The sequence below is a fragment of the Dreissena polymorpha genome, chromosome 8 (assembly GCF_020536995.1).
Source record: "Dreissena polymorpha isolate Duluth1 chromosome 8, UMN_Dpol_1.0, whole genome shotgun sequence".
Classification (NCBI taxonomy): domain Eukaryota; kingdom Metazoa; phylum Mollusca; class Bivalvia; order Myida; family Dreissenidae; genus Dreissena; species Dreissena polymorpha.
The window spans coordinates 72496047-72522348 of record NC_068362.1 but is presented as its reverse complement, the minus strand read 5'-3'; the positions used below and the strand labels follow the sequence as shown (position 1 = coordinate 72522348).

The 26302-nt window shown below is 35.9% G+C and overlaps 3 protein-coding genes across 3 annotated transcripts; all 3 read left to right on the top strand.

Annotated features, from left to right (window-relative positions):
* Positions 1 to 6801: 6801 nt before the first annotated feature.
* LOC127840631 (gastrin/cholecystokinin type B receptor-like) lies at positions 6802 to 7263 on the top strand. The gene has a single exon (XM_052369043.1). The coding sequence runs from the start codon at positions 6802 to 6804 to the stop codon at positions 7261 to 7263; it is 462 nt and encodes a 153-aa protein (XP_052225003.1).
* A 209-nt stretch (positions 7264 to 7472) lies between these two features.
* LOC127840630 (uncharacterized) lies at positions 7473 to 7901 on the top strand. The gene has a single exon (XM_052369042.1). It carries the CDS (start codon positions 7473 to 7475, stop codon positions 7899 to 7901), a length of 429 nt encoding a protein of 142 aa, XP_052225002.1.
* An 11908-nt stretch (positions 7902 to 19809) lies between these two features.
* On the top strand, positions 19810 to 20910 carry LOC127840629 (neuromedin-U receptor 2-like). Its single transcript, XM_052369041.1, has one exon. The coding sequence runs from the start codon at positions 19810 to 19812 to the stop codon at positions 20908 to 20910; it is 1101 nt and encodes a 366-aa protein (XP_052225001.1).
* The last annotated feature ends 5392 nt before the right edge of the window (positions 20911 to 26302 follow it).

The window sequence follows — 26302 nt, the reverse complement described above, 5'->3', positions numbered from 1 at the left end:
CACACACACACACACACACACACACACACACACACACACACACACACACACACACACACACACACACACACACACACACACACACACACACACACACACACACACACACACACACACACACACACACACACACACACACACACATATATATATATATATATTATAATAATAATAATAATAATAATAATAATAATAATACCACACTTATAAAGTATAGCGCCCTTTTCATACAGTATTGTGCATTCAAAGGCGCTGTGCAAACAAATGTACATGTACATAAAATTTATAAAAAAAAGAGTGATTGATACTATTATGAAGCATTAATTAAAGTATTAATAATATAAAATTGTGTGAAAGAAATAAAAATGCTGTAAGAAACTTAAGCCGGCTACAATATTAGAACACAGTAAAAGTGAAATAGTATGTAATACATTGATATAACTAGGGTTAAAACAATAATTCTAATGATATTATGAGCAAATTTTATGGGAACATTAAGACACTGTTTTTCATTAACTGAACGGTAAACATTGGACGGTTAGCATGATGCATGTTTCTTTTCACTGAAAGCACTGACAAATGTACAGTGCAGTTGTAAATATATCAATCGTTTGGTACGGTATATGAAGGAAGGCCTACGACAAACAAATGGCTACAGTTGCAATACGTTCGAAATCTCGGTGCTTGGTTTGATTCAAGAATGAACATGGACCACCATATTAATGCTATAGGTAGATCATGTTTTGGTTAGATTAGTCAAAAAGGTCACATCAGGCAATATCTTACACCAAATTCCACACAATCCTTGGTCAATTCACTTGTCACATCTCGGCTAGATTATTGCAATGCACTGCTGTATGGAACACACACAACAGCTATAAAGAAACTACAAAATGTTCAAAACACTGCGGCGCGTGTTATCACAAGAACATCCCGCTATAGTCATATAACACCGATCCTAAAAGAACTACACTGGCTCCCAGTAGATAAAAGAATCCACTTCAAAATACTTACCAATGCGTTCAAAGCCTTAGATGGACAATCGCCTGTATATCTGAAAAACCTACTTGGAGTCTACGAACCAAGGCGAAACTTAAGATGAAAGAACGACGCGACTTCATTAGTGATTCCAACGAAGATTCAATCCGTATCATACGGGGAGCGAAGTTTCATGTACGCTGCTTCCAAATTCTGTAACTCAATTCCATCAAACATTCGAGGTTTTTCAACACTAAAGTCATTCAAAAAGGCACTGAAAACTCACCTCTTCCTCCAATCTTATGCAATATAAGTAGTGGTTTATTCATTATATAAAATCTCAATCAGCATGTTCTGGAAATAACCCTTTTAAAGAAAGCATAATTATTCCTTTGGGGGTTTGTGGACTCGTGGTAATGGTATCCTGACGTTACCCTTGTCTCAATCAGCATGAAATTGAATTAACCCTTTTAAAGGAAGCATAATTATTCCTTTGAGGTTTGTGGACTCGTGGTAATGGTATCCTGACGTTACCCTTGTCTCAATCAGCATGAACCTGAAGTTACCCTTTTAAAGGAAGCATAATTATTCCTTTGGGGGTTTGTGGACTCGTGGTAATGGTATCCTGACGTTACCGTTGTCTCTTTTTTGTCTCCGTTTTGTTTTGCTGATCTTTCTAATCTATGGTTACTGTGCATGTGTTTTACGTAGTACTTATAATTTAAGTTTAAGATTTTATTGTTTCATCAATTGTCTTATAGCTATGCACATATGGTAGTTGTATAGTGTCGTGTTGATCTTTCTAATCTATGGTTACTTTCCATGTGTTAACGTAGTACTTATAGTATAGATATAATAGAATAGTTTTATAGTATAATTGAGTAGTTATGATCGATTCCTTTTGAAACAGTGTTGCAAAATTTATTCGTATTTGCGATACGTAAAATGTTCTTATGTTAAGCGCTTAGAACGTGCACCCTTGTATGAAAAGGGCGCCATTTAAATCCGGTATAATAATAATAATAATAATTAATGTGAATGTACATCAATATGACTATGTGTATAAATTATATAGAGAAGCAGCTAGTTAGCACATCACTCCACTCTACACAGATGGTAACAAAAAGGGGCCGGGTGAAAATAAGGGTATATCTGTTGACATTGTCAGATGCCTCTTATTTATGTGTTTCGCCCACACAACTCACTATTACCACTTGAATAGGTGCACACCAGATTAAAATTTCCAATTATTTCACAATTTCCATGTTGAGCAATCCCTGAGCAGTGGGATGGGAAAAATAACTTTAAAGCACCATTTCGCTCTAGATCAATATACGCTGCAACGTTCCGTATCGGAGACTGTTGTAACCCCAGTGCACGCGCATATAGCATTAGACAGAGCGGATAAAACCTTCGTCGTATGTTCGTCTGTCGGCATTGCGCATTATGCGTTCTAGTTAGTATTGACACACTCAATGCACGGAAAATAACTTTAAAGCACCATTTCGCTCTAGATCATACCAATCGTACATTGTTTGAGGAACCGTGGTTACACTTGGTACCATTCCATGATATATCTATGAATATTAAAACATTAATCGGAACACTACTATTGTTATGTATTAATTTTTTTAATACAACCGTTTTACGAAGTTAAAGGTAATGGCTAAAACGTACGTAAAATGGGTAGATACCGGTATTGATTATGTTCGATCCTATTTCCCACAAAACCCGATAATGTTGGTTAATGTTAAGAAAACAATGTTTCGTACATATGTGATACAATACTCTAAATTACATTCACCAACTGTACACGACTCGTTGGTTAAATCGTCGGGCCTCAAACCGTGGATAGCGGCGGCGCCATGACCTGGATACATCGCAATCGTCAAGAACTAGGTCCATATCCAGTATATTGCTGAGACGCAACATCAGTGAATGGAGAAACAGAAACAAAGTGTCAACCAATGTGTTTGAGTGGTTCTGCTACTTAACGTACCGTGTAAACGTGCTGTGATGTGTGCCTTCTTGCAACGAAATGAATGTGTATTTTTTAGAAGGGCTGTTAATCTGTTGCGGGCGACCACAGAAAATGTTGAGGTTACATTCAACAATTGTACACGACACGTCGGTAAGACGTCGGTTTAATCGTCGAGCCTCAAACCGTAAATAGCGGCCATTGCATGGATACATCGCTATCGTCCAGAACTAGGTCAATATCCAGGTTGTCGCTGAGACGCAACATCAGTGAATGGATTTTTTAGTTCTGTGCATTACGGAGTATAGCACAGAACGCAGGTCTAAAAATAACACACTGCACAAAACAGGTATATGTGCGGTTCGTTCATGCGTATGGTTGTCACGTGAGTAATGGTCACTCAGGCAGACATGGGCGTTAATGTGCACGGGGTTTTCATTGTTTGGTCAGCTTTACGCTATACTTCGATAAAAAACCTTTTACTTTTTAAAACTCGAACCAAATTAATAAGTTGGTTTAAATGACCCGTTATGTATGAGTTACACAATGTCCACAGTAACGTGTTAATATTGGTTGTTTTCTGGTACAGTTTTCCAGAGTTATTTTACATTGAGCATCTGATGATTTCTGATGAAGTTTTATCTCTGGTTTTTAATCTGGCCGTGAAAACAACATTTTAGGAAAAATAATAGAATTGATGTATACAAATCATAGTTGTATATTATGTTTTAAATTTATAGAATAAAGTCGTATTGTCATGTTATTATACGATTAAACTTGCTTGTGATATGTTACGAAAATGTAATATTCGTAGATTTATGATGCCACTTAACTGATCGCAAGTCTTGCCCAATGCAAAACGAGTTATGGTTTGAGCTTAGTTGTGTGGGAAACACAGTGTCACCCAGTATGTTGGAGTGTTTCGGCTACAAAACGCGCCATGTAAAAGTTCTGTGACATGTGTCTTCTTGAAATTTAATGAAAGCGTATTATTAGGTAATTTTGTTGCTGCAAAAATTGTGTGAGATATTGTTTTTATCACGACAGTTAATTGTTAAGATCTATGACTATCTGACACAACAACTTATATGTCATTATTAACTCATTTTATTTGTTTCATACTTCATTCAAATATGTCATTTAGGCGGAAATTCTATGTCTTGAAGGTGATCGGAATCATTAAAAGTATAAATAGGTAACTAAATAATGATGTACATACGTCCGCGGGAGGTAAACATAGCATTTTGTTGTCACCTATCACGTAGTGCTCGTATGTGTGAGGATGGAAGGAAAGCTTTCAAAATTATTTTTTGGAAAGTATGAGTGTTTTAGTACTCGCTCCATTGAACGGCGTGCTTAGGCGTACCTTGAATAGCTCTTTTCGGCTTGAAAACCTACGGTACGGCTTATCGAGGATTTATTTGGCCGGTTGCGGTGGCCTTAGCGATTGCGCATGTATGTTAATGATGTTGCACAAGGCCGGTTGCGGTGGCCTTAGCCATTGCGGATGTATAAAATGTTGCACGGTACGGCGTACCGATAATTTATTTTGCCGGTTGCGGTAGCCTTAGCGTTTGCGCTTGTATAATATCTATTTCCGAACCAGCAACGTGTTCTTTGAAATAGGAATTGCATACATTTGCGAAAAAGCATAGAATGGTGTGGATTGTCTGTTGGCTATTATTGCATACACGAGAAGCTAAATCAATAGTGCAACTGGGGTTGGGGCTATCTTTAGGGCAGTACTTCCGGTCGCCTCCTCGACATGGCTCAGTTATAGTGATAGTCTATAGCTGAGGTTTATTTACTCTTGTGCTAATCTGGTGCTTAATTATATTCCGCCATTTGGCCATTAAATTCCATTTATATTTTTGTATTGTTCTTCTCATATGTTTTTCTATTGTTCAAATATAGAATATAAAATGTGTTTACGTAAGGTATCACATTAAAACATTATAATAAATATGTAACTAATAAAGCTGGCGTTTCTTGTAATTTTTTATCAGCCCTTGCTCTTGTTAATAAATTCGCATTGAAAATTGGATGTCGCAAAAAGATCGGGGATCAATTTGATAAGTAGGCTACGGTAACCGAACGTGCATGACATAGAAAAAAGACAAAGGACGGTTTCACTTTGTAATCCGAATAACTCGAACCCTATGAATGAATCAAATCTTGGTTAACGAATGGGGTACTGAGCTGCTTTCTGAAATAAAGTTCAAAATGACAATCCCTGTACCAAGCGGGAAGTGTGTTCACTAAAACAGTGCCAAAAGGACCACGGCCGTATAGTAGACAACACGTTTGAAAGTATATGCAAAAATAATGAAGGATCAGAATTCGCGTAGCTTTTTAAACAAAATGTTCATTACCATGTATGTAATATGCACATATCCCCTATTCATTAGCAAACATACTTTATATGTACTCTCAAACGACATCGAAATTTGTTAATATTATTTGCATAGGATAATTAATCAAATTATAACTGTTTCGCCGACTGACGGTAAATTGTTTGTTTTTATTGTTTACATGAATGATTATATTTTACTCTTAAAATTAATTATAAATATATTTCATTATTAACACGATTCAAATGAAATAACACTCAAATACATTTGACAACTTTAGAAAAACGTGGCAACAGTAAATACCGATATACATTAATTTCAAACGCGCTTCGATCCGTGCAATTGCATCGGTGTGTTCAATTGCGGCATTTACTTGATCTTTTGATTTACGTAATGACTAAATTCCAGAAAACGGATCCAACAGCGAAAAAAGCTATACACCGTTTGCAAGCTTGGAATATGAACAAAGCATAACTGTACGCAACTGTTATAAATGAGAAAATCTCTTGTAGAAAAATAACCGTCTGGAGTATTTCTGCTGGAGTATTTCTTGGCAGAACAATATACGCTGCAATCTTCCGTATCGGAGACTGTTGTTACCCCAGTGCACGTTTATATAGCATTAGACAGAGCGGATAACACCATCGTCGTTTGTTCATCGGTCGGCATTGCGCATTATGACTTCCTGAAAAACATTGACACACTCAATGCACGGAATTTCCCTGTACACAATTGAATAAGCGTTCGGTGCTTAATACAGGATTGTCACTTTCTCTGCGATAGGAATAAAGATCAATTTGTCACGGTAAGTCATTGTATAATCATCGATTTCATGAAAACGAGAAAGTTGATTCATTTACTACATTAATATTTATAATGTTCTGCAGTATGTGTTTTATGTATTCTTTTTTCCCTGTATGTCTGCCAATATCTGTTCATTTATACAATTGTATGTGTCCGTACTTACATTTTTTGTGTCTATCAGGCTGTGTTTCTCTGTGTCTTATTGTAAAATATGCTTATGTATTTATCCAATAGTTATTTAAATGATGTCATACCATATTTATAAATTTAAATTTTTAATTGCATTTTAATGAAAATGATGTTTCTGCTTTTTCAGATGAAAATATCGCCAGTACTTACATAAATATTGGTAAGAAATGAAAAAGAAAAAGCAAACGTCGGAGTGGTGACTCGTCGATGTAATAGAAAAACTGTCTTGCATCTCACTTTTTGAAGTTAAATAATAACAAGGAAACATAGAATTTAAATTATATAAAATGTCAGTGTGCGACGAATCATAACTTGATGGGTAAATTCAAAAGAGATTGTACGAATGATTGAGTAATACAATTATGCATAGTACAACATCGATCAAAATTGGATCCTACATAAAAGGCCGTGATTTTTTTTTTCAAGCGAGTGAGATAAGGTCCACATTTGCTGGTATAGCAAAAAACATCATCACTTATCAGTCAATTCCGCAGAATAAAAATGACTCATAATGAGAGTCGTGCCAATGACAGCATGTTGTCGTCTTTTAATAATTCCGACAGGCTAGACCTATTGAATGCGCGGTATGCGTCGACATTACTGCCGTTAACGTTAGTGCTAGGATTATTCGGGATTGTAGGAATCGCGGGGAACGTGTTGGTGTTTGTAGTGTACGGATGCGAGAAACAATTCAAGGATCAGAAATTTAGATACTATGTGTCGTTTCTCGCCTTGATAGACCTCGTCACGTGTATGACCTTAATTCCAGCGGAAATGCTCAAACACCAAGAGTACTTCAACTTTACTGGGAGCGTTTGGTGCAAGGCAAAATGCTTCTTTAACGTGTTTGCAGCGGCCGCTGCGTCCTACTGTCTCGTTCTAGTCGCAATAGACCGGTACATGCTCACGTGTCGCCCAGTGGTGTTCTGTAAGGTACGGAGCATTTCACACGGCCTTGCATAGCGTATGTGTCTCATCATGCTGTTTCTAGCCGTCCTGACCTCACTTCCGTCCTGCATTCTTTGCGGAATAACGTCGGACGTATTGAGGCTAAGCGACGAAAAACGATTTTCATCAATGTGTGTGAGATTGAGCCGTACTTCGAATACGGAATCTCGAGATACGTTTATCGAATAACACTGTTTATTCTGCAAATTACAATATCCGTGATCATGATCGTTCTCTACGCGCGTATCGGACTAGAAGTGTGGAAAGCTATGCGGATCCGAGGTGCGCATGGCGTGGATTTAACCGCGCTGAGCCATTACCACCACAACCACGCACAACAGCCTTACCATCGGGCCTTTGTCCCAGCCGCCGACATCCAGCGCCACCAGCCTCCTCATCAGAACATACCCAGTAACGTGAAGCTCCTGTTCATAGTGACGGTGATCTACATCGTAACGTACATGTTCTATTTGGCGCTCTCTTGGGTGGACCAGACGCGCCTATCCCAGACTCAGTTCTTCGCGTTCTCAGTTTTCTACAGGGCTTACTTCATTCACAGCATTATCAATCCGCTACTCTATCTGAAAATGGACACACTCTTCCGCCGGCGGTGCAAGAAGATTTTTTCAACGGCGTTCCCATGTACACGATGATATTTTTGTTGATGAAGAGCACACGGATATACTTGTTTAATACTACTTGTTCTGGTCGTTTAAATACCATGTTTATTCCTCTTTGGTTCTTGGATCGCAATATAAATATGGCCTTGTGGTTTACTACTGGTCCCTGGTAATATATTTACCATGTTTATTCCGTAGGCGGTGCTTGGGGATATTTTCAATGGCGTTCCGATTTAAACAATAAGACACGTGTAACGCATCGAATATTTACTATTATACAAAGAAAGCGTATTGCTCATCTGGATGCTTAATCTTTTGGGCTATCATTTTAGACAATAACTATGATTCGTATAATTTATCAAAACCTTTACTGTTTGTGTTCACCAGTTTTGTTTGAACACATAGCAAAAGGCATGGGCTTATATTAAAAATGATATATTTTAAATAATATTACTACATACTTCAAAACACATCTTTCATTATAATTAATTGATTTATCAGTCGCATCTGTCTCTGATTATAAACGAATATTTTACTTGCGGATTAGAACTAATTCCCTATAGTCGTTTAAGAGCTCATATACATCAATTTGTTCTAACACGATAAGAGCCTGTCGCAGAATGTAGATGATCATTTCATAGTTTTTTAAATCAAAGACCTTCAGGAAAGGACATGTCAACAGTTACACGAAGTTAAGAAACATTAACATGTCTGAAAATAGTCGTGAAGTCCTTCCTAAGGCAACTCTCCTCCTACCTAAGTTAGGCGAAGTACAGTTACAGGCATAAGCACTTGTGCGTGCTATTTGTACTTACCGCAGTGACATGACAGAAATATTGTTGAAAGCGGTAAAAATCAAACATTGACACAAACAAGCACTGTCTTAATTAAATCCGTGGGGATATAGACTCTTTGATCAACGTTTAGGACCCGAATGCTGGAATTAAATGTTAACAAAAATCAAGTGATCAATTAAATGCCAAAAATTAACAAACCGATGTATTTGTACGGATTATAACGCGTTTACAATCTAAGTACAGATAGCATCGAGGAATAGGTTTACTTTGAAAAACAAACGTTACGTTTTACATGGACCATTGCAATGAATGAATTAACATGTTTTTGAATAGTTGTCAAAATATATTTGAGTGTTAATACATGTTATGTGTGTTAACAATCCAATATATTATCCATTAATATTTAGTTAGAAATAACATAGTTATTGTCAAGATTGAAACAGTAATTTGACTTCAGTCAACAAAACAGTTTATATACGTTGGCTACCTTCTGATAATAATGTTCGCAGTATTAAATAGCTTGACATCATTAATTAAACAACTTACTGCTGACCAACAGCAAATATAGCGCATGAAATGAAGTGTTAACATGTATATATATGGCCTTCTTTTTATTTTAACAGCAGCAATAAACGCACATACTGTCGTTCCGAAACCTCATTTTCCATGATATCGTCAACTTTTTATGAAAATAATTCATGTTTACATAACGTCTGTCCTTAACGAGACAGACAATGCGAAGTCGTTTGTCAGGTTTCGAAAAGTAGTTTTTCTCCGTAACACAGACCAACCGTTTATAATGTAGGGCGTAATGTATAATCTCCTACATCAATTCGGGCGAGTATCAAACGAGCTTAAAAAATACTTGTTTAACTATTACTATATGTTGTTCTCATCTTTGATCAGAGCCAATAATGAAGAAAGAATCATCACGGATATGGTGAATTTTAACGTGACGCTTTTCCCCAATTTGTTTATTGTGTTGTGCGTATACTGAATTAATTTTGATTGAAATCGTATGACAACAACATACATATCTAAAGTATTTTCAACAAAAACAATTGATGGCATTAGTATTGCGAGGAGAGCGTCATTAATGTTCGTGCATTCAATGATACAACGAGTGTTTATTTGTTGATAAAAAACTTTCACGTGAATCACTGAATGCCTCATGGTTCAAATCCTTGTGTTCCAATCAACATTTTTTTTATAGATTTCACACCGTGACAAGATGAATACAATTTATATCACGGATGAACATTTGAACAACATTTATACAAGCTTCGAAAAATAAGATTATTTGAATAAGTCAAAAAGTTGCGAATGACTAGTTTAGCTAATCAAGATATACTAACGAATAAATTTAACAAAATATATTTTTTATTTAACTCTTCAAGAAGTTGCATTAAGCAGATGTGCGTTAAAATATCAGCCAGCTATACGCCATAATTTTAAATAGCGTCGTAGAATTAGAAAGCTGTCTAAGTATACTTTAATTTCTTTTTATTACGTGATTTAAAACCACTGAACTTGTTAGCGAAATAAACTTGAAACTTGCTAATTTGATGAAAACGCCTATTTATATAATTATATTCAATGGCGTTGTGCAAAACACACAAATTTATAAAAAATAAGAGTGATTGATACTATTATGAAGCGTTAATTAAAGTATTAATAATATAAAATTGTGTGAAATAAATAAAAATGCTGTAAGAAACTTAAGCCGGCTACAATATTCGAACACAGTAAAAGTGAAATAGTATGTTATACATTGATATAACTAGGGTTAAAACAATAATTCTAATGATATTATGAGCAAATTTTGGGGAACATTAAGCCACGTTTTTTCATTAACTGAACGGTTAACATTGGACGGTTAGCACGATGCATGTTTCTTTTCACTGAAAGCACTGACAGATGTACAGTGCAATTGTAAATATATCAATCGTTTGGTACGGTATATGAAGGAAGGCCTACGACAAACAAATGGCTACAGTTGCAATACGTTCGAAATCTCGGTGCATATTAATGCTATAAGTAGATCATGTTTTGGTCAAATTCGTCAAAAAGGTCACATCAGGCAATATCTTACACCAAATTCCACAAAATCCTTGGTCAATTCACTCGTCACATCTTGGCTTGACTATTGCAATGCACTGCTGTATGGAACACACAAATCAGCTAAAAAGAAACTACAAAATGTTCAAAACACTGCGGCGCGTGTTATCACAAGAACATCCCGCTATAGTCATTTAACACTGATTCTAAAAGAACTACACTGGCTCCCAGTAGATAAAAGAATCCACTTCAAAATACTTACCAATGCGTTCAAAGCCTTAAATGGACGATCGCCTGTATATCTGAAAAACCTACTTGGTGTCTACGAACCAAGGCGAAACTTAAGATCAAAGAACGAAGCGACTTCATTAGTGATTCCAACGAAGATTCAATCCGTATCATACGGGGAGCGAAGTTTCATGTACGCTGCTCCCAAACTCTGGAACTCACTTCCATCAAACATTCGAGGTTCTTCAACACTAAAGTCCTTAAAAAAGCACTGCAAACTCACCTCTTCCTCCAATCTTATGCAATATAAGTAGTGGTTTATTCATTATATAAAATCTCAATCAGCATGTTCTGGAAATAACCCTTTTAAAGGAAGCATAATTACTCCTTTGGAGGTTTGTGGATTCGTGGTAATGGTATCCAGACGTTACCCTTGTCTCAATCAGCATGAAATTGAATTAACTCTTTTAAAGGAAGCATAATTATTCCCTTGGGGTTTGTGGACTCGTGGTAATGGCATCCTGACGTTACCCTTGTCGCAATCAGCATGGACTTAAAGTAACCCTTTTAAAGGAAGCATAATTATTCCTTTGGGGGTTTGTGGACTCGTGGTAATGGTATCCGGACGTTACCCTTGTCTCTTTTTTTGTCTCTGTTTTGTCTTGCTGATCTTTCTAATCTATGGTTACTGTGCATGTGTTTTACGTAGTACTTATAATTTAAGTTTAAGATTTTATTGTTTCATTAATTGTCTTATAGCTATACACATATGGTAGTTGTATAGTGTCGTGTTGATCTTTCTAATCTATGGTTACTTTTCATGTGTTTACGTAGTACTTATAGTAAAGATATAATAGAGTAGTTTTATAGTATAATTGAGTAGTTATGATCGATTCCTTTTGAAACAGTGTTGCAAAATTTATTTGTATTTGCGATATGTAAAATGTTCTTATGTTAAGCGCATTTGAGCGTGCACCCTTGCATGAACAGGGCGCCATTTAAATCCGGTATAATAATAATAATAATAATTAATGTGAATGTACATCAATATGACTATGTGTATAAATTAGGGATGGCAAACCTAAGCAAATCCGTAACCGGTTAACCTGTTTTGATATTCGAGCGATTAACCGGTTAACCGCCTGTCTTTGTACCACATAAATAAAAAACAACATCCGAAAAACGTATGAGTTAATAAACAATTTGTCATATGCTTGTCGGTGAACTGTGATATTTCTTTGTTGTAATATTAGCTTCACGTCATTTACACATAATTATTGTTTTACATCTCGATCAATAAAAGCTAGTGCAGTATTTGAATTGTGTTGTGTTTTATTAACACCCATTATCCTTTAAGAATTACATGCATTATCAGTTTGCTGATTAATAACAATTGTCAATTAGCGTAAATATATTTTGCACAGTCAAATCATTAAAGTTTGCAATAGTTGTTAAAACAAAAGTGATCGGGTGTAATCAGTGTGCCGCTTTATTGATTTTTATCAGGAAATGGTAGTCAAAACAATGGCATATTTCACGGCACGTGTAAATTGTAACATATCATATCATCAAATCAAATCATATTTTATTTTAAGTCGGTACATGTGTAACAAAGAAACATTAGCTATGAATAGCTATTAACCGACATTTACAATAATAGCAATAAATAACATGCATATTTAAAACAAACATCAGCATTAAATGATACATAATCAATCCTATAGACTTTTAAGACATGAGGTATTTAAAACAAATATATTCATGCAGAGGCAAAATTTAAATAACTGGCAGACTACAAACATCACAAATACAATTGGCAGAAATAATACATTAAATTAAAATTTGTGTTGAAGTTGCTGATCTTGACCTAGGTCTAAAAACTGCAATAAAACAAAATAAATAAGAAACTGAATAGGAAAATAAGCACAAAAGTGCGACAAATAAGACAATTCTAAAAAACATATATCCCCCAAATCAGATTTGGAAAGAACTGATCAGCAACTTCCTCACAAGTGCATAACACAAATTAGAATATATTTCATAGTTTAGACATAAAAAGCAGCAAATACATGCACACAAATTAGGCAAAAACAAAAGTACTCACGCTCTTAGGGTTATAGAGACTGGAAAGGGATGATAACTACACATACAAACAAAGCAAACAGAAGAAAACAAGGGAAATGCAAGCAAAAATAAATAAAAGCAGTACAAATAAAACTAAATGCAAACAAAACTACAACTAAATTTAGTAAATAAATAAGGCTATGAAGCTGCGGAACAGCAAGAACAAGCGCAACTCTCTCCACTCCATGCGCTGACCAGACTTCGGAAGCATTTGTAGTTCGATTGGTCTCTGAAGTTTTGCGGTAGAGAATTCCAAAGCCTGGCCGCGCTGAAGCGGAAAGAGCTGATGCCGTATCTTGTGGTCCTTACCTTAGGTATAACAGCAGTATTGGAGTACCTGAAAGAATATGAAGTCTGTTCAACAGTTAACAGGTCTGTAAGTATGAAGGTGTGTCTCTATGTATTATTTTGAAAGATTCTAAAGCTATAGATCTTAAGCGACGTACATTCAACGATGGTAATTTAGATTTGGATAATAGTTCACAATAGGTAGAAGTATAATCCGAGTAGATGAAACGAAGTGCACGCTCTTGTATTTTTTCAATTTTTTTAGTGTTGACTTTGCCACAGAAATGCCATGTTAACGGACAATAATTAAAATTTGACATAATAAATGAGTAATATATGTTTATCTTCCCTAATTTACATAGTTTGTTCCCTAGTCTTTTTAACACATTTAATTGTCTTGATGCTTTTCTACAAATATTGGAAATATGAGTATCAAAGTTAAGCCGGAAGTCTATGGTGACACCCAAAAGTTTGACTTCGTCGTCACATTTAATTTCAGAGCCATCCGAAGTAAAAGAAATATTAGAATCGTGTGTTTTCTTACCAAGTGATATTGCTTGAAATTTATCAGGATTTGCTTCCATTTTGTTATCCGAGAACCATTGAATTAATGTCATGCTATCATTTTCTAATGTTTGTTTTACTGTATCCAAATTTTTGTCAGAGAAAGAGAGGGTATTGTCATCTGCGTAATTGTAGAGATTGCTATTTTGAACAAAGTGAAAAATGTCATTAATAAAGATATTAAAAAGGACGGGCCCCAGAATAGATCCCTGTGGAACGCCCTTATAAACGTTTTGAAATGAGCTTTTAATATCATTTAACTTTACACATTGTTTTCTGTTTGAAAGATAGCTGTCAATAAGTTCAAGGGCACTTCCTGTGACACCATAGGCTTCAAGCTTTAGTTAGTCATGCAAAAAATATTGTAATTGACTCTCTTTCTGAGCCAGTCATCTTTTTCGGAGTATTTACATAGCAGTCCAGTGATGTCAGCTTTACTGGAGATGGCTCACATCAAAACTTAGCGGTGTTTTAATCTCATGTGATTACTGAGCTTGGATGTACCCCCCTGCAACGACAGTGTCGTTGAGCATAGTATGCATGTAGCTGATTTCTTGTCAGCAGCCCGTTTGAAAAATTTCCAGGCATCCGATGATAGAGGCATGATTATAGATTGTCGCTTTACTTTTTAAATACGTGCTATCTGATCAAGCTTTACCGACTTTATTCTGGATATTCACGTTGATGTTCTATTTATAAAAAAAATAGGACATATCGCAGTCAAATCTGCTAATTGACAAGCGTAATCGGTCGGTTTATAATTTAAATTTATCAATATTTGAATAATTGAAACACAATAGACTGTAAAGTGCTAAACAAACACACTGCAGGGTAGGTGCTCGTGTGCCTGCTCATGATACCGCTGCACCCCGATGGTTTACAACTCTAATCGCTTTCGATCAACAGGGGGGCATCACGGAGTGGTAATTGCCGATAATTTGCTATCAGATTAGCGGATTAGCCAATACAGTGAAATGAAGTAAAAACAAAACTTACGATTTGAGCATTAATTTCGTTCAACAAAAAAATGCGTTTTCTGCAAGAGTAACCGAATATTAATTTTGTAATCGGTTAACCTCCTTAAGAAACGGATAACCGGTTAACCGATTAACCGTTGCCATCCCTAGTATAAATTATATAGAGAAGCAGCTAATTAGCACATCACTCCACTCTACACAGATGCTAACAAAAAGAAGCCGGGTAAAAATAAGGGAATGTCTGTTGACATTGTCAGATGCCTCTTATTTATGTACTTCGCCCACGCAACTCACTATTCCTACTTGAATAGGTGCACACCAGATTAAAATTTTCAATAATTTCACAATATCTATGTTTAGCAATCCCTGAGCAGTGGGATGGGAAAAATAACTTTAAAGCACCATTTCGCTCTAGATCAATATACGCTGCAACGTTCCGTATCGGAGACTGTTGTTACCCCAGTGCACGTGCATATAGCATAAGACAGAGCGTATAAAACCTTCGTCGTATGTTCGTCTGTCGGCATTGCGCATTATGCGTTCTAGTTAATATTGACACACTCAATGCACGGAAAATAACTTTAAAGCACCATTTCGCTCTAGGTCATACCAATCGTACATTGTTTGAGGAACCGTGGTTACACTTGGTAAAATTCCATGATATATCTATGAATAATAAAACTTTAATCGGAACACAACTATTGTTTTGTATTAATTTTTTAATACAACCGTTTTACGAAGTAAAAGGTAATGGCTAAAACGTACGTAAAATGGGTAGATACCGGTATTGATTATGTTCGATCCTATTTCCCACATAACCCGATAATGTTGGTTAATGTAAAGATAACAATGTTTTGTACATATGTGATACAAAACTCTAAATTACATTCACCAACTGTATACGACTCGTTGGTTAAATCGTCGGGCCTCAAACCGTGGATAGCGGCGGCGCCTTGACCTGGATACATCGCAATCGTCAAGAACTAGGTCCATATCCAGTATATTGCTGAGACGCAACATCAGTGAATGGAGATTACCGGAAACAAAGTGTCAACTAAACTGTTTGAGTGGTTCTGCTTCTTACGTACCGTGTAAAAGTGCTGTGACGTGTGCCTTCTTGCAACGAAATGAATGTGTATTTTTAGAAGGGCTGTTAATCTGTTGCGGGCGACCACGGAAAATGTTCAGGTTACATTCAACAATTGTACACGACTCGTCGGTAAGACGTCGGTTTAATCGTCGGGCCTCAAACAGTAGATAGCGGCCATTGGATGGATACATCGCTATCGTCCAGAACTAGGTGAATATCCAGGTTGTCGCTGAGACGCAACATCAGTGAATGGAATTTTTAGTTCTGTGCGTTACGGAGTATTGCACAGAACGCAGGTCTAAAATTAACACACTGCACAAAACAGGTATATGTGCGGTTCGTTCATGCGTATGGTTGTCACGTGAGTAATGGTCACTCAGGCGGACATAGGCGGAAATGTGCACGGGGTTTTCACTGTTTGGTCAGCTTTACGCTATACTTCGATAAAAAACCTTTTACTTTTGAACACTCGAACCGAATTAATAAGTTGGTTAAAATGACCCGTTATGTATGAGTTACACAATGTCCACAGTAACATATTAATATTGGTTGTTTTCGGGTACAGTTTTCCAGAGTTATTTTACATTGAGCACTGATGATTTCTGATAAAGTTTTATCTCTGGTTTTTAATCTGGCCGTGAAAACAACATTTAAGGAAAAAAAATAGAATTGATGTATACAAATCATAGTTGTATTGTGTTTTAAATTTATAGATTAAAGTTTTATTGTCATGTTATTATACGATTATACTTGCTTGTGATATGTTACGAAAATGTAATATTCGTAGATGTATGATGCCACTTAACTGATCGCAAGTCTTGCCCAATGCAAAACGAGTTATGGTTTGGGCTTAGTTGTGTGGGAAACACAGTGTCACCCAGTATGTTGGAGTGTTTCGGCTACAAAACGCGCCGTGTAAAAGTCCTGTGACATGTGTCTTTTTGAAATTTAATGAAAGCGTATTATTAGGTAATTTTGTTGCTGCAAAAATTGAGTGAGATATTGTTTTTATCACGACAGTTAATTGTGAAGATCTATGACTATCTGACACAACAACTTATATGTCATTATTAACTCATTTTATTTGTTTCATACTTCATTCAAATATGTCATTTAGGCGGAAATTCTATGTCTTGAAGGTGATCGGAATCATTAAAAGTATAAATAGGTAACTAAATAATGATGTACATACGTCCGCGGGAGGTAAACATAGCATTTTGTTGTCACCTATCACGTAGTGCTCGTATGTTTGAGGATGGAAGTAAAGCTTTCAAAATTATTTTTGGGAAAGTATGAGTGTTTTAGTACTCGCTCCATTGCACGGCGTGCTTAGGCGTACCTTGAATAGCTCTTTTTGGCTTGAAAACCTACGGTACGGCGTATCGAGGATTTATTTGGCCGGTTGCGGTGGCCTTAGCGATTGCGCATGTATGTTATGTTGCACAAGGCCGGTTGCGGTGGCCTTAGCCATTGCGGGTGTTTAAAATGTTGCACGGTACGGCGTACCGATAATTTATTTTGCCGGTTGCGGTGGCCTTAGCGTTTGCGCTTGTATAATATCTATTTCCGAACCAGCAACGTGTTCTTTGAAATAGGAATTGCATACATTTGCGAAACAGCATAGAATGGTGTGGATTGTCTGTTGGCGATTATTGCATACACGAGAAGCTAAATCAATAGTGCAACTTGGGTTGGGGCTATCTTTAGGGCAGTACTTCCGGTCGCCTCCTCGACATGGCTCAGTTATAGTGATAGTCTATAGCTGAGGTTTATTTACTCTTGTGCTAATCTGGTTTTAATTATATTCCGCCATTTGGCCATTATATTCCATTTATATTTTTGTATTGTTCTTCTCATATGTTTTTCTATTGTTCAAATATAGAATATAAAATGTGTTTACGTAAGGTATCACATTAAAACATTATAATAAATATGTAACTAATAAAGCTGGCGTTTCTTGTAATTATTTATCAGCCCTTGCTCTTGTTAATAAATTCGCGTTGAAAAGTGGATGTCGCAAAAAGATCGGGGATCAATTTGATAAGTAGGCTACGGTAACCGAACGTGCATGCCATAGAAAAAAGACAAAGGACGGTTTCACTTTGTAATCCGAATAACTCGAACCCTTTGAATGAATCAAATCTTGGTTAACGAATGATGTCCTGAGCTGCTTTCTGAAATAAAGTTTAAAATGACAATCCCTGTACCAAGCAGGAAGTGTGTTCACTAAAACAGTGCCAAAAGGACCACGGCCGTATAGTAGACAACACGTTTGAGAGTATATGCAAAAATAATGAAGGATCAGAATTCGCGTAGCTTTTTAAACCAAATGTTCATAAGCATGTATGTAATATGCACATATCCCCTTTTCATTAGCAAACATACTTTATATGTACTCTCAAACGACATCGAAATTTGTTAATATTATTTGCATAGGATAATTAATCAAATTATAACTGTTTCGCCGACTGACGGTAAATTGTTTGTTTTTATTGTTTACATGAATGATTATATTTTACTCTTAAAATTAATTATAAATATATTTCATTATTAACACGATTCAAATGAAATAACACTCAAATACATTTGACAACTTAAGAAAAACGTGGCAACAGTAAATACCGATATACATTAATTTCAAACGCGCTTCGATCCGTGCAATTGCATCGGTGTGTGCAATTGCGGCATTTACTTGATCTTTTGATTTACGTAATGACTAAATTCCAGAAAACGGATCCAACAGCGAAAAAAGCTATACACCGTTTGGAAGCTTGGAATTTGAACAAAGCATAACTGTACGCAACTGTTATAAATGAGAAAATCTCTTGTAGAAAAATAACCGTCTGGAGTATTTCTGCTGGAGTATGTCTTGGCAGAACAATATACGCTGCAATCCTCCGTATCGGAGACTGTTGTTACCCAAGTGCACGTTTATATAGCATTATACAGAGCGGATAACACCATCGTCGTTTGTTCATCGGTCGGCATTGCGCATTATGACTTCCTGAAAAACATTGACACTCTCAAGGCACGGAATTTCCCTGTACACAATTGAATAAGCGTTCGGTGCTTAATACAGGATTGTCACTTTCTCTGCGATAGGAATAAAGATCAATTTGTCACGGTAAGTCATTGAATTATCATCGATTTCATGAAAACGAGAAAGTTGATTCATTTACTACATTAATATTTATAAATGTTCTGCAGTATGTGTTTTATGTATTCTTTTTTCCCTGTATGTCTGCCAATATCTGTTCATTTATACATTTGTATGTGTCCGTACTTACATTTTTTTCTGTCTATCAGGCTGTGTTTCTCTGTGTCTTATTGTAAAATATGCTTATGAATTTATCCAATAGTTATTTAAATGATGTCATACCATTTTTATAAATTTAAATTTTTAATTGCATTTTAATGAAAATGGTGTGTCTGCTTTTTCAGATGAAAATATTGCCAGTACTTACATAAATATTGGTAGGAAATGAAAAAGAAAAAGCAAACGTCGGAGTGGTGACTCGTCGATGTAATAGAAAAACTGTCTTGCATCTCACTTTTTGAAGTTAAATAATAACAAGGAAACATAGAATTTAAATTATATAAAATGTCAGTGTGCGACGAATAATAACTTGATGGGTAAATTCAAAAGAGAATGTACGAATGATTGAGTAATACAATTATGCATAGTACAACATCGATCAAAATAGGATCCTGCATAAAAGGCCGTGATTTTTTTTTCAAGCGAGTGAGATAAGGTCCACATTTGCTGGTTTTACAAAAAAACATCATCACTTATCAGCCAATTCCGCAGGATAAAAATGACTCATAATGAGAGTCGTGCCAATGACAGCATGTTGTCGTCATTTAATAATTCCGACAGGCTAGACCTATTGAATGCGCGGTATGCGTCGACATTACTGCCGTTAACGATAGTGCTAGGATTATTCGGGATTGTAGGAATCGTGGGGAACGTGTTGGTGTTCATAGTGTACGGATGCGGGAAACAATTCAAGGATCAGAAATTTAGATACTATGTGTCGTTTCTCGCCTTGATAGACCTCGTAACGTGTATGACCTTAATTCCAGCGGAAATGCTCAAACACCAACAGTACTTCAACTTTACTGGGAGCGTTTGGTGCAAGATAAAATGCTTCTTTAACGTGTTTGCAGCGGCCGCTGCGTCCTACTGTCTCGTTCTGGTCGCAATAGACCGGTACATGCTCACGTGTCGCCCAGTGGTGTTCTGTAAGGTACGGAGCATTTCACACGGTCTTGCATGGCGTATGTGTCTCATCATGCTGTTTCTAGCCGTCCTGACCTCACTTCCGTCCTGCATTCTTTGCGGAATAACGTCGGACGTATTGAGGCTAAGCGACGACCAAACGATTTTCATCAATGTGTGTGAGATTGAGCCGTACTTCGAATACGGAATCTCGAGATACGTTTATCGAATAACACTGTTTATTCTGCAAGTTACAATATCCGTGATCATGATCGTTCTCTACGCGCGTATCGGACTAGAAGTGTGGAAAGCTATGCGGATCCGAGGTGCGCATGGCGTGGATTTAACCGCGCTGAGCCACCACCACCACAACCACGCACAACAGCCTTACCAACGGGCCTTTGTCCCAGCCGCCGACATCCAGCGCCACCAGCCTCCTCATCAGAACATACCCAGTAACTTGAAGCTCCTGTTCATAGTGACGGTGATCTACATCGTAACGTACATGTTCTATTTGGCGCTCTCTTGGGTGGACCAGACGCGCCTATCCCAGACTCAGTTCTTCGCGTTCTCAGTTTTCTTCAGGGCTTACTTCATTCACAGCATTATCAATCCGCTACTCTATCTGAAAATGGACACACTCTTCCGCCGGCGGTTCAAGAAGATTTTTTCAACGGCGTTCCCATGTACACGATGATATTTTTGTTGATGAAGAGCACACGGATATACTTGTTTAATACTACTTGTTCTGGTCGTTTAAATACCATGTTTATTCCTCTTTGGTTCTTGGATCGCAATATAAATATGGCCTTGTGGTTTACTACTGGTCCCTGGTAATATATTTACCATGTTTATTCCGTAGGCGGTGCTTGGGGATATTTTCAAAGGCGTTCCGATTTAAACAATGAGACACGTGTAACGCATCGAATATTTACTATTATACAAAGAAAGCGTATTGCTCATCTGGATGCTTTATATTTTGGGCTATCATTTTAGACAATAACTATGATTCGTATAATTTATCAAAAACTTTACTGTTTGTGTTCACCAGTTTTGTTTGAACACATAGCAAAAGGCATGGGCTTATATTAAAAATGATATATTTTAAATAATAATACTTCATACTTCAAAACACATCTTTCATTATAATTAATTGATTTATCAGTCGCATCTGTCTCTGATTATAAACGAATATTTTACTTGCGGATTAGAACTAATTCCCTATAGTCGTTTAAGAGCTCATATACATCGATTTGTTCTAACACGATAAGAGCCTGTCGCAGAATGTAGATGATCATTTCATAGATTTTTAAATAAAAGACCTTCAGGAAAGGACATGCCAACAGTTACACGTAGTTAAGAAACATTACCATGTCTGAAAATAGTCGTGAAGTCCTTCCTAAGGCAACTCTCCTCCTACCTAAGTTAGGCGAAGTACAGTTACAGGCATAAGCACTTGTACGTGCTATTTGTACTTACCGCAGTGACATGACAGAAATATTGTTGAAAGCGGTAAAAATCAAACATAGACACAAACTAGCACTGTCTTAATTCAATCCGTGGGGATATAGACTCTTTGATAAACGTTTAGGACCCGAATGTTGGAATTAAATGTAAACAAAAATCAAGTGATCAATTAAATGCCAAAAATTAACAAACCGATGTATTTGTACGGATTATTACGCGTTTACAATATAAGTACGGATAACGTTAAGGTTAAGTTTGAAAAAAAAGAAAAGTTACGATTTACATGGATCATTGCAATAAATGAATTAACATGTTTTCAATAGTTGTCAAAATGTATCTGAGTGTTAATACATGTTATGTGCGTTAATAATCCAATATATTATCCATTTATGTTTAGTGAGAAATAACATAGTTATTGTCAAGAGTGAAACAGTAATTTGCTTTAAGTCAACGAAACAGTTTTTATACGTTGGCTTCCTTCTGATAATTTTTTTTAAGTTTGGACTTCGTTTCATATTTACATTACCATGGATTTTCATTATGAACAAAATATACATATTAAATGTATGTTAATGAATATTTAATTAAAAAAGCTTAGCACAGTTTGATCCTTCATTATTGTTTGCATAATCCCGTACGTATTGTCTACTGTTTTCAACCTTTTGTCGCAAATTCCCAATATCTGTCAAAGCAGCTGTCAGGCACAATAACGCAATGGTTTGTTTTCGGACGAAAATTCATGATAAACGCTGTGAAATGAATAAGTTAATGAAGTTACGGCCTAGTAACAAATTGTTCTTGACATCAGTGTTACAGTAGAATCACATAAGTATCTCTTGCATAAGTATCTCTGTACATTAGCATTTATTTGACAATCATCATCGCACAATACATCTTGCTAGTATGCCTAGTGTTTACACCATTATTATAGTCAGACAAGCAATTATTCGTTTTTTGCAACGAAATGTTTCGCATCACACGGCCGCACACTTACCAACATTGCCAGGTTTTGTATAAGATAATGCCAAGTGTAACTCAAACAAGAAAACAACAGTAAACACATTATTAATTTCTCATTTAACGTAACAGGTAGTCAAAAGCTGTTAATACATAAAACGGTTGATATTAGAAATAAATACGCGATATTAATCTTGCGCCGATTAAAGGTTTAACATTAACCATTGAAAATCGATCTATCATGTAAGGTTACCACGTTGAACACAGTTGCTGTAAACTATTGATGATTGGTATGAACTAGAGCGAAAACGTGCGGTACAATTCTCTTTTCCGCTCCCTCCTGCAACCATTCAAAACTGCTCAGCATCTTGAATTGATGTATAGCCGGCTGATGTTGTAACTTACAACGGCTCAACGCATGGGTGATTAAGCCTCTTCTCTGAACAGTCATAGATCAAGGACACGTTTCTTTGGTGATCTATTTCAGGTAGGCTTTGATTATCTAAACAAGCTACTTGTTATTTTTTGAGTGATTCAAATGGTCATGTTTTGCGTTATTGTTCGTGTCCTTTTTGGCTATGTTTATTGGCATGAATTATTTTATCGTTTCACAGTATACAAATCAACATTTGTTGTTCTTCGGAAAACAGTTTACTAGGACTTGAACCTTGAAGGATTAAAATATCAAAGTTGTTTCATCAACACAAAGAACAAACACTAGTTTAATGATGAAATGCATGCACAATAATAATCCTCGTAATACTGATGCCAACTATGGTCTATCTTGAAAATACTCTTTCTATATACCCTGCTGTCATGAGATTGATATCAAAATTAATTCCGTATACACACACGATATCACGGCACATTAATATGAACATCAAGATATGTTGTTTAATGTATCGGATACTAAATTAAACATCACAAAACGACAATGAAAAACGAAAGGACAAAAGTTGTCGTGTTGAATTTTAAAGTTCAGCGTAATACTAATGTATCTATAATTAAGTACTATTTTATATACAGTATTATCACACTCGAGTCCCGAAACGGTACTTGGAATTATGTCGGAACGGAAGAATCAAATAAGTTTAAACTTGTTCCATGTTACAGACACCAACGTCAGTGCATCAATGGTAAACATGTTGGAGAAAACATTATGTTTCAATTCACCATGATGTGCCTTTTGTCATTATTGGAAATGATCGGAGACATGAACAACATCATGTTGCAGCGAAACAGGCACTGTTTTAGTCCTGTTAAAACACTATCAGTCTTGGTGCTTAAGCAATTCGCCTTCAATTAACGTTGCTTGTGTATAATGTTACGGATAGCAAATACTGGTCCACCCCTGACAAATGACTCGGCATTATTTTTCTCGTTAATGAAGTTGAGGAGAGGCTGTTAACTTAATGTGAACAAGAACAATCCTCCCTAAAAATTTCGATATAACGGGGAAGTCTGGTTTCAGAACGAATGGATGTGCGTTTGAACTTATTTAATAATTTATTGAAGGGACTGCATATTAATAGTGACTACATTTTGTGCGCTTTAGTTGCTGGAGTAAGCCATAACTTGTCAATTATTTATTTTTTTCCGTTTTTGAAAATGGAATCTCATTTTCTGTGACATAAGCACTCAAGATTCACTTTTTTTATGCAAATATTAGTAAGGTTTTTAAGTAAAATAAAACATCATATTTAATAACGACAGCTCAAATCATTTAAGTTTGTAAACATTAAGACAATCGTAAAGAACAAACGAATAAAAAAAGACTTATAAGAAGCCTATCAGAAGTGCGAACATGGATATTTTTTCATATGCGGCCGCCGTAGCCCAAACAGTCTTGTCAGGAGTTACCATGCTTTTATTTCATGCTATTGTTTCGTAGTGTCTTAGTCGGACATTATGTCTCTTCATCAGACTATTCGGATGCAGAGGTTGTATGGAGCTACACTGTTCGGATAAGTCCGTATGCCAATTTTCGCACGGCGCGGCTCATATATATTTTTTTGGATTTTATCCAAGTCCACATAATTAGACAATAAATAGTATACTATAACCGCAACTATAGTATCCTTTATCTGCTGTCGTTGTGTGACTATCGAAACGAAACAATGTTTGCTTTGAAAAACAATCGATATCTTTCAATTTTCAAATTTTAGTCAGGTAAATATTTTTGCAACGGCATATGTTTCGGAAAAACGATCAAAACACCAAATCATTAAAAAAATATGTTGCCCCAAAATAATTTAAATAAAATATTTGTTTTTCCATGAGATACATCATATTCATCGTTGAAAATACAACAATCACAATTGAATTTACCGCTTACATTACAGAATTGAACGTAAGACACATATGACTATTTGCAAACTATTTTCCATAGTTATTGTATGCCATTTGTTCTTCTTACATCAGGTAAGATGGGATATTTTTCTGGCGACAGTTTCAATAAGCTCTTTGAAAATGCTTTCAGCATAAGATTTTGCTTTTAAATACAACAACAACAAATGAACTTGTTAACGATCTGCCGGACGTAACTAAATTTCGAAAGTTTATTTGTAATCTCGTCTGGATAAGGTCGATCTGTTAGTTGTTCTTTAGTGAAATGTTGATATTAGGTTTTCTTGTTAAATCTAAATCTTAAATTCTGTTTTTTAATTGCTATATAATTTAACAGTCAAAATCAAACACAGCAATATTTTTACAGCTTAGTAAACAAATAAACTCCCCAAATATCATCTAAAAAACTAAATTATGTTTGGAAATAAACACCTTACCAATTTACATTATTCAGTTAACAAAGATCAATTGTTCAATCATTTTAGTTCATATAGCTTTTGAATAAATGTTTTTTTTTGCATACAAATCATGCATTAAGTATCGATTTTAAGAATATTTTTATATCAATTTTTGTTCAAATTGCAAGAATAGTACAACAATTACGCTGATTGTCACTAAACATATAAACAGTTATTAAAATAAAGCGCATTACGCAACACAGCCGCGTGTACCGTTTCAAGGTATGTCTGAACATATTTCCCGTTAATTCTTAAACACTATTTGTGTGCCCTTACGTGTTATTTATAATATTGGTGCGATAAAAGTTTATCTTCTATTGGGAAAAATAGGCTGTATTCTCGGATCTTCCGCGAAATGTACCATTCTCTTAGATTCCTGGCACCTGTTTTGGCCTTATATTATGTGTACACATATGGATTACAGGAAGGGGGAGTCCGTTGGCGTGCTATCCCGGATGTTTGTTTTAAAATATCCGCATTACTTATTTCAAGAGCAATATTTAAACTCTTTAAGAATTATCAAGATTTTAAACCTCGAGATGTAAAAAAACTCTGTGTCCATTTTCTACGACATCAGTACATATTGTTATTATAAAGGTTGACCGACATTTCAGTTGCAATAACCAGCATTATATATAATGTGGAGCTTATACAGATGTCATTATATAGAGAATAATAGGTTAGTGTTGATTATAGATCAGGTTTATCATGCGAGGCTTAGAAAACAAAAAGCACGAGCCTTGGCGAGTGCTTGTTCGTTTTCGTGCCGAGCATGATAAACCTGATCTATAATCAACACTAACCTATTATTCTATTTATCCCACTTTTTATTCAGTAAACTTTTTTTATTTAAACAAAATA

What these genes read in the sequence shown, in the direction of transcription:
- LOC127840630 (XM_052369042.1), top strand. Translation starts at nt 7,473, where the DNA reads ATGATCGTTCTCTACGCGCGTATCGGACTAGAAGTGTGGAAAGCTATG.
- LOC127840631 (XM_052369043.1), top strand. Translation starts at nt 6,802, where the DNA reads ATGACTCATAATGAGAGTCGTGCCAATGACAGCATGTTGTCGTCTTTT.
- LOC127840629 (XM_052369041.1), top strand. Translation starts at nt 19,810, where the DNA reads ATGACTCATAATGAGAGTCGTGCCAATGACAGCATGTTGTCGTCATTT.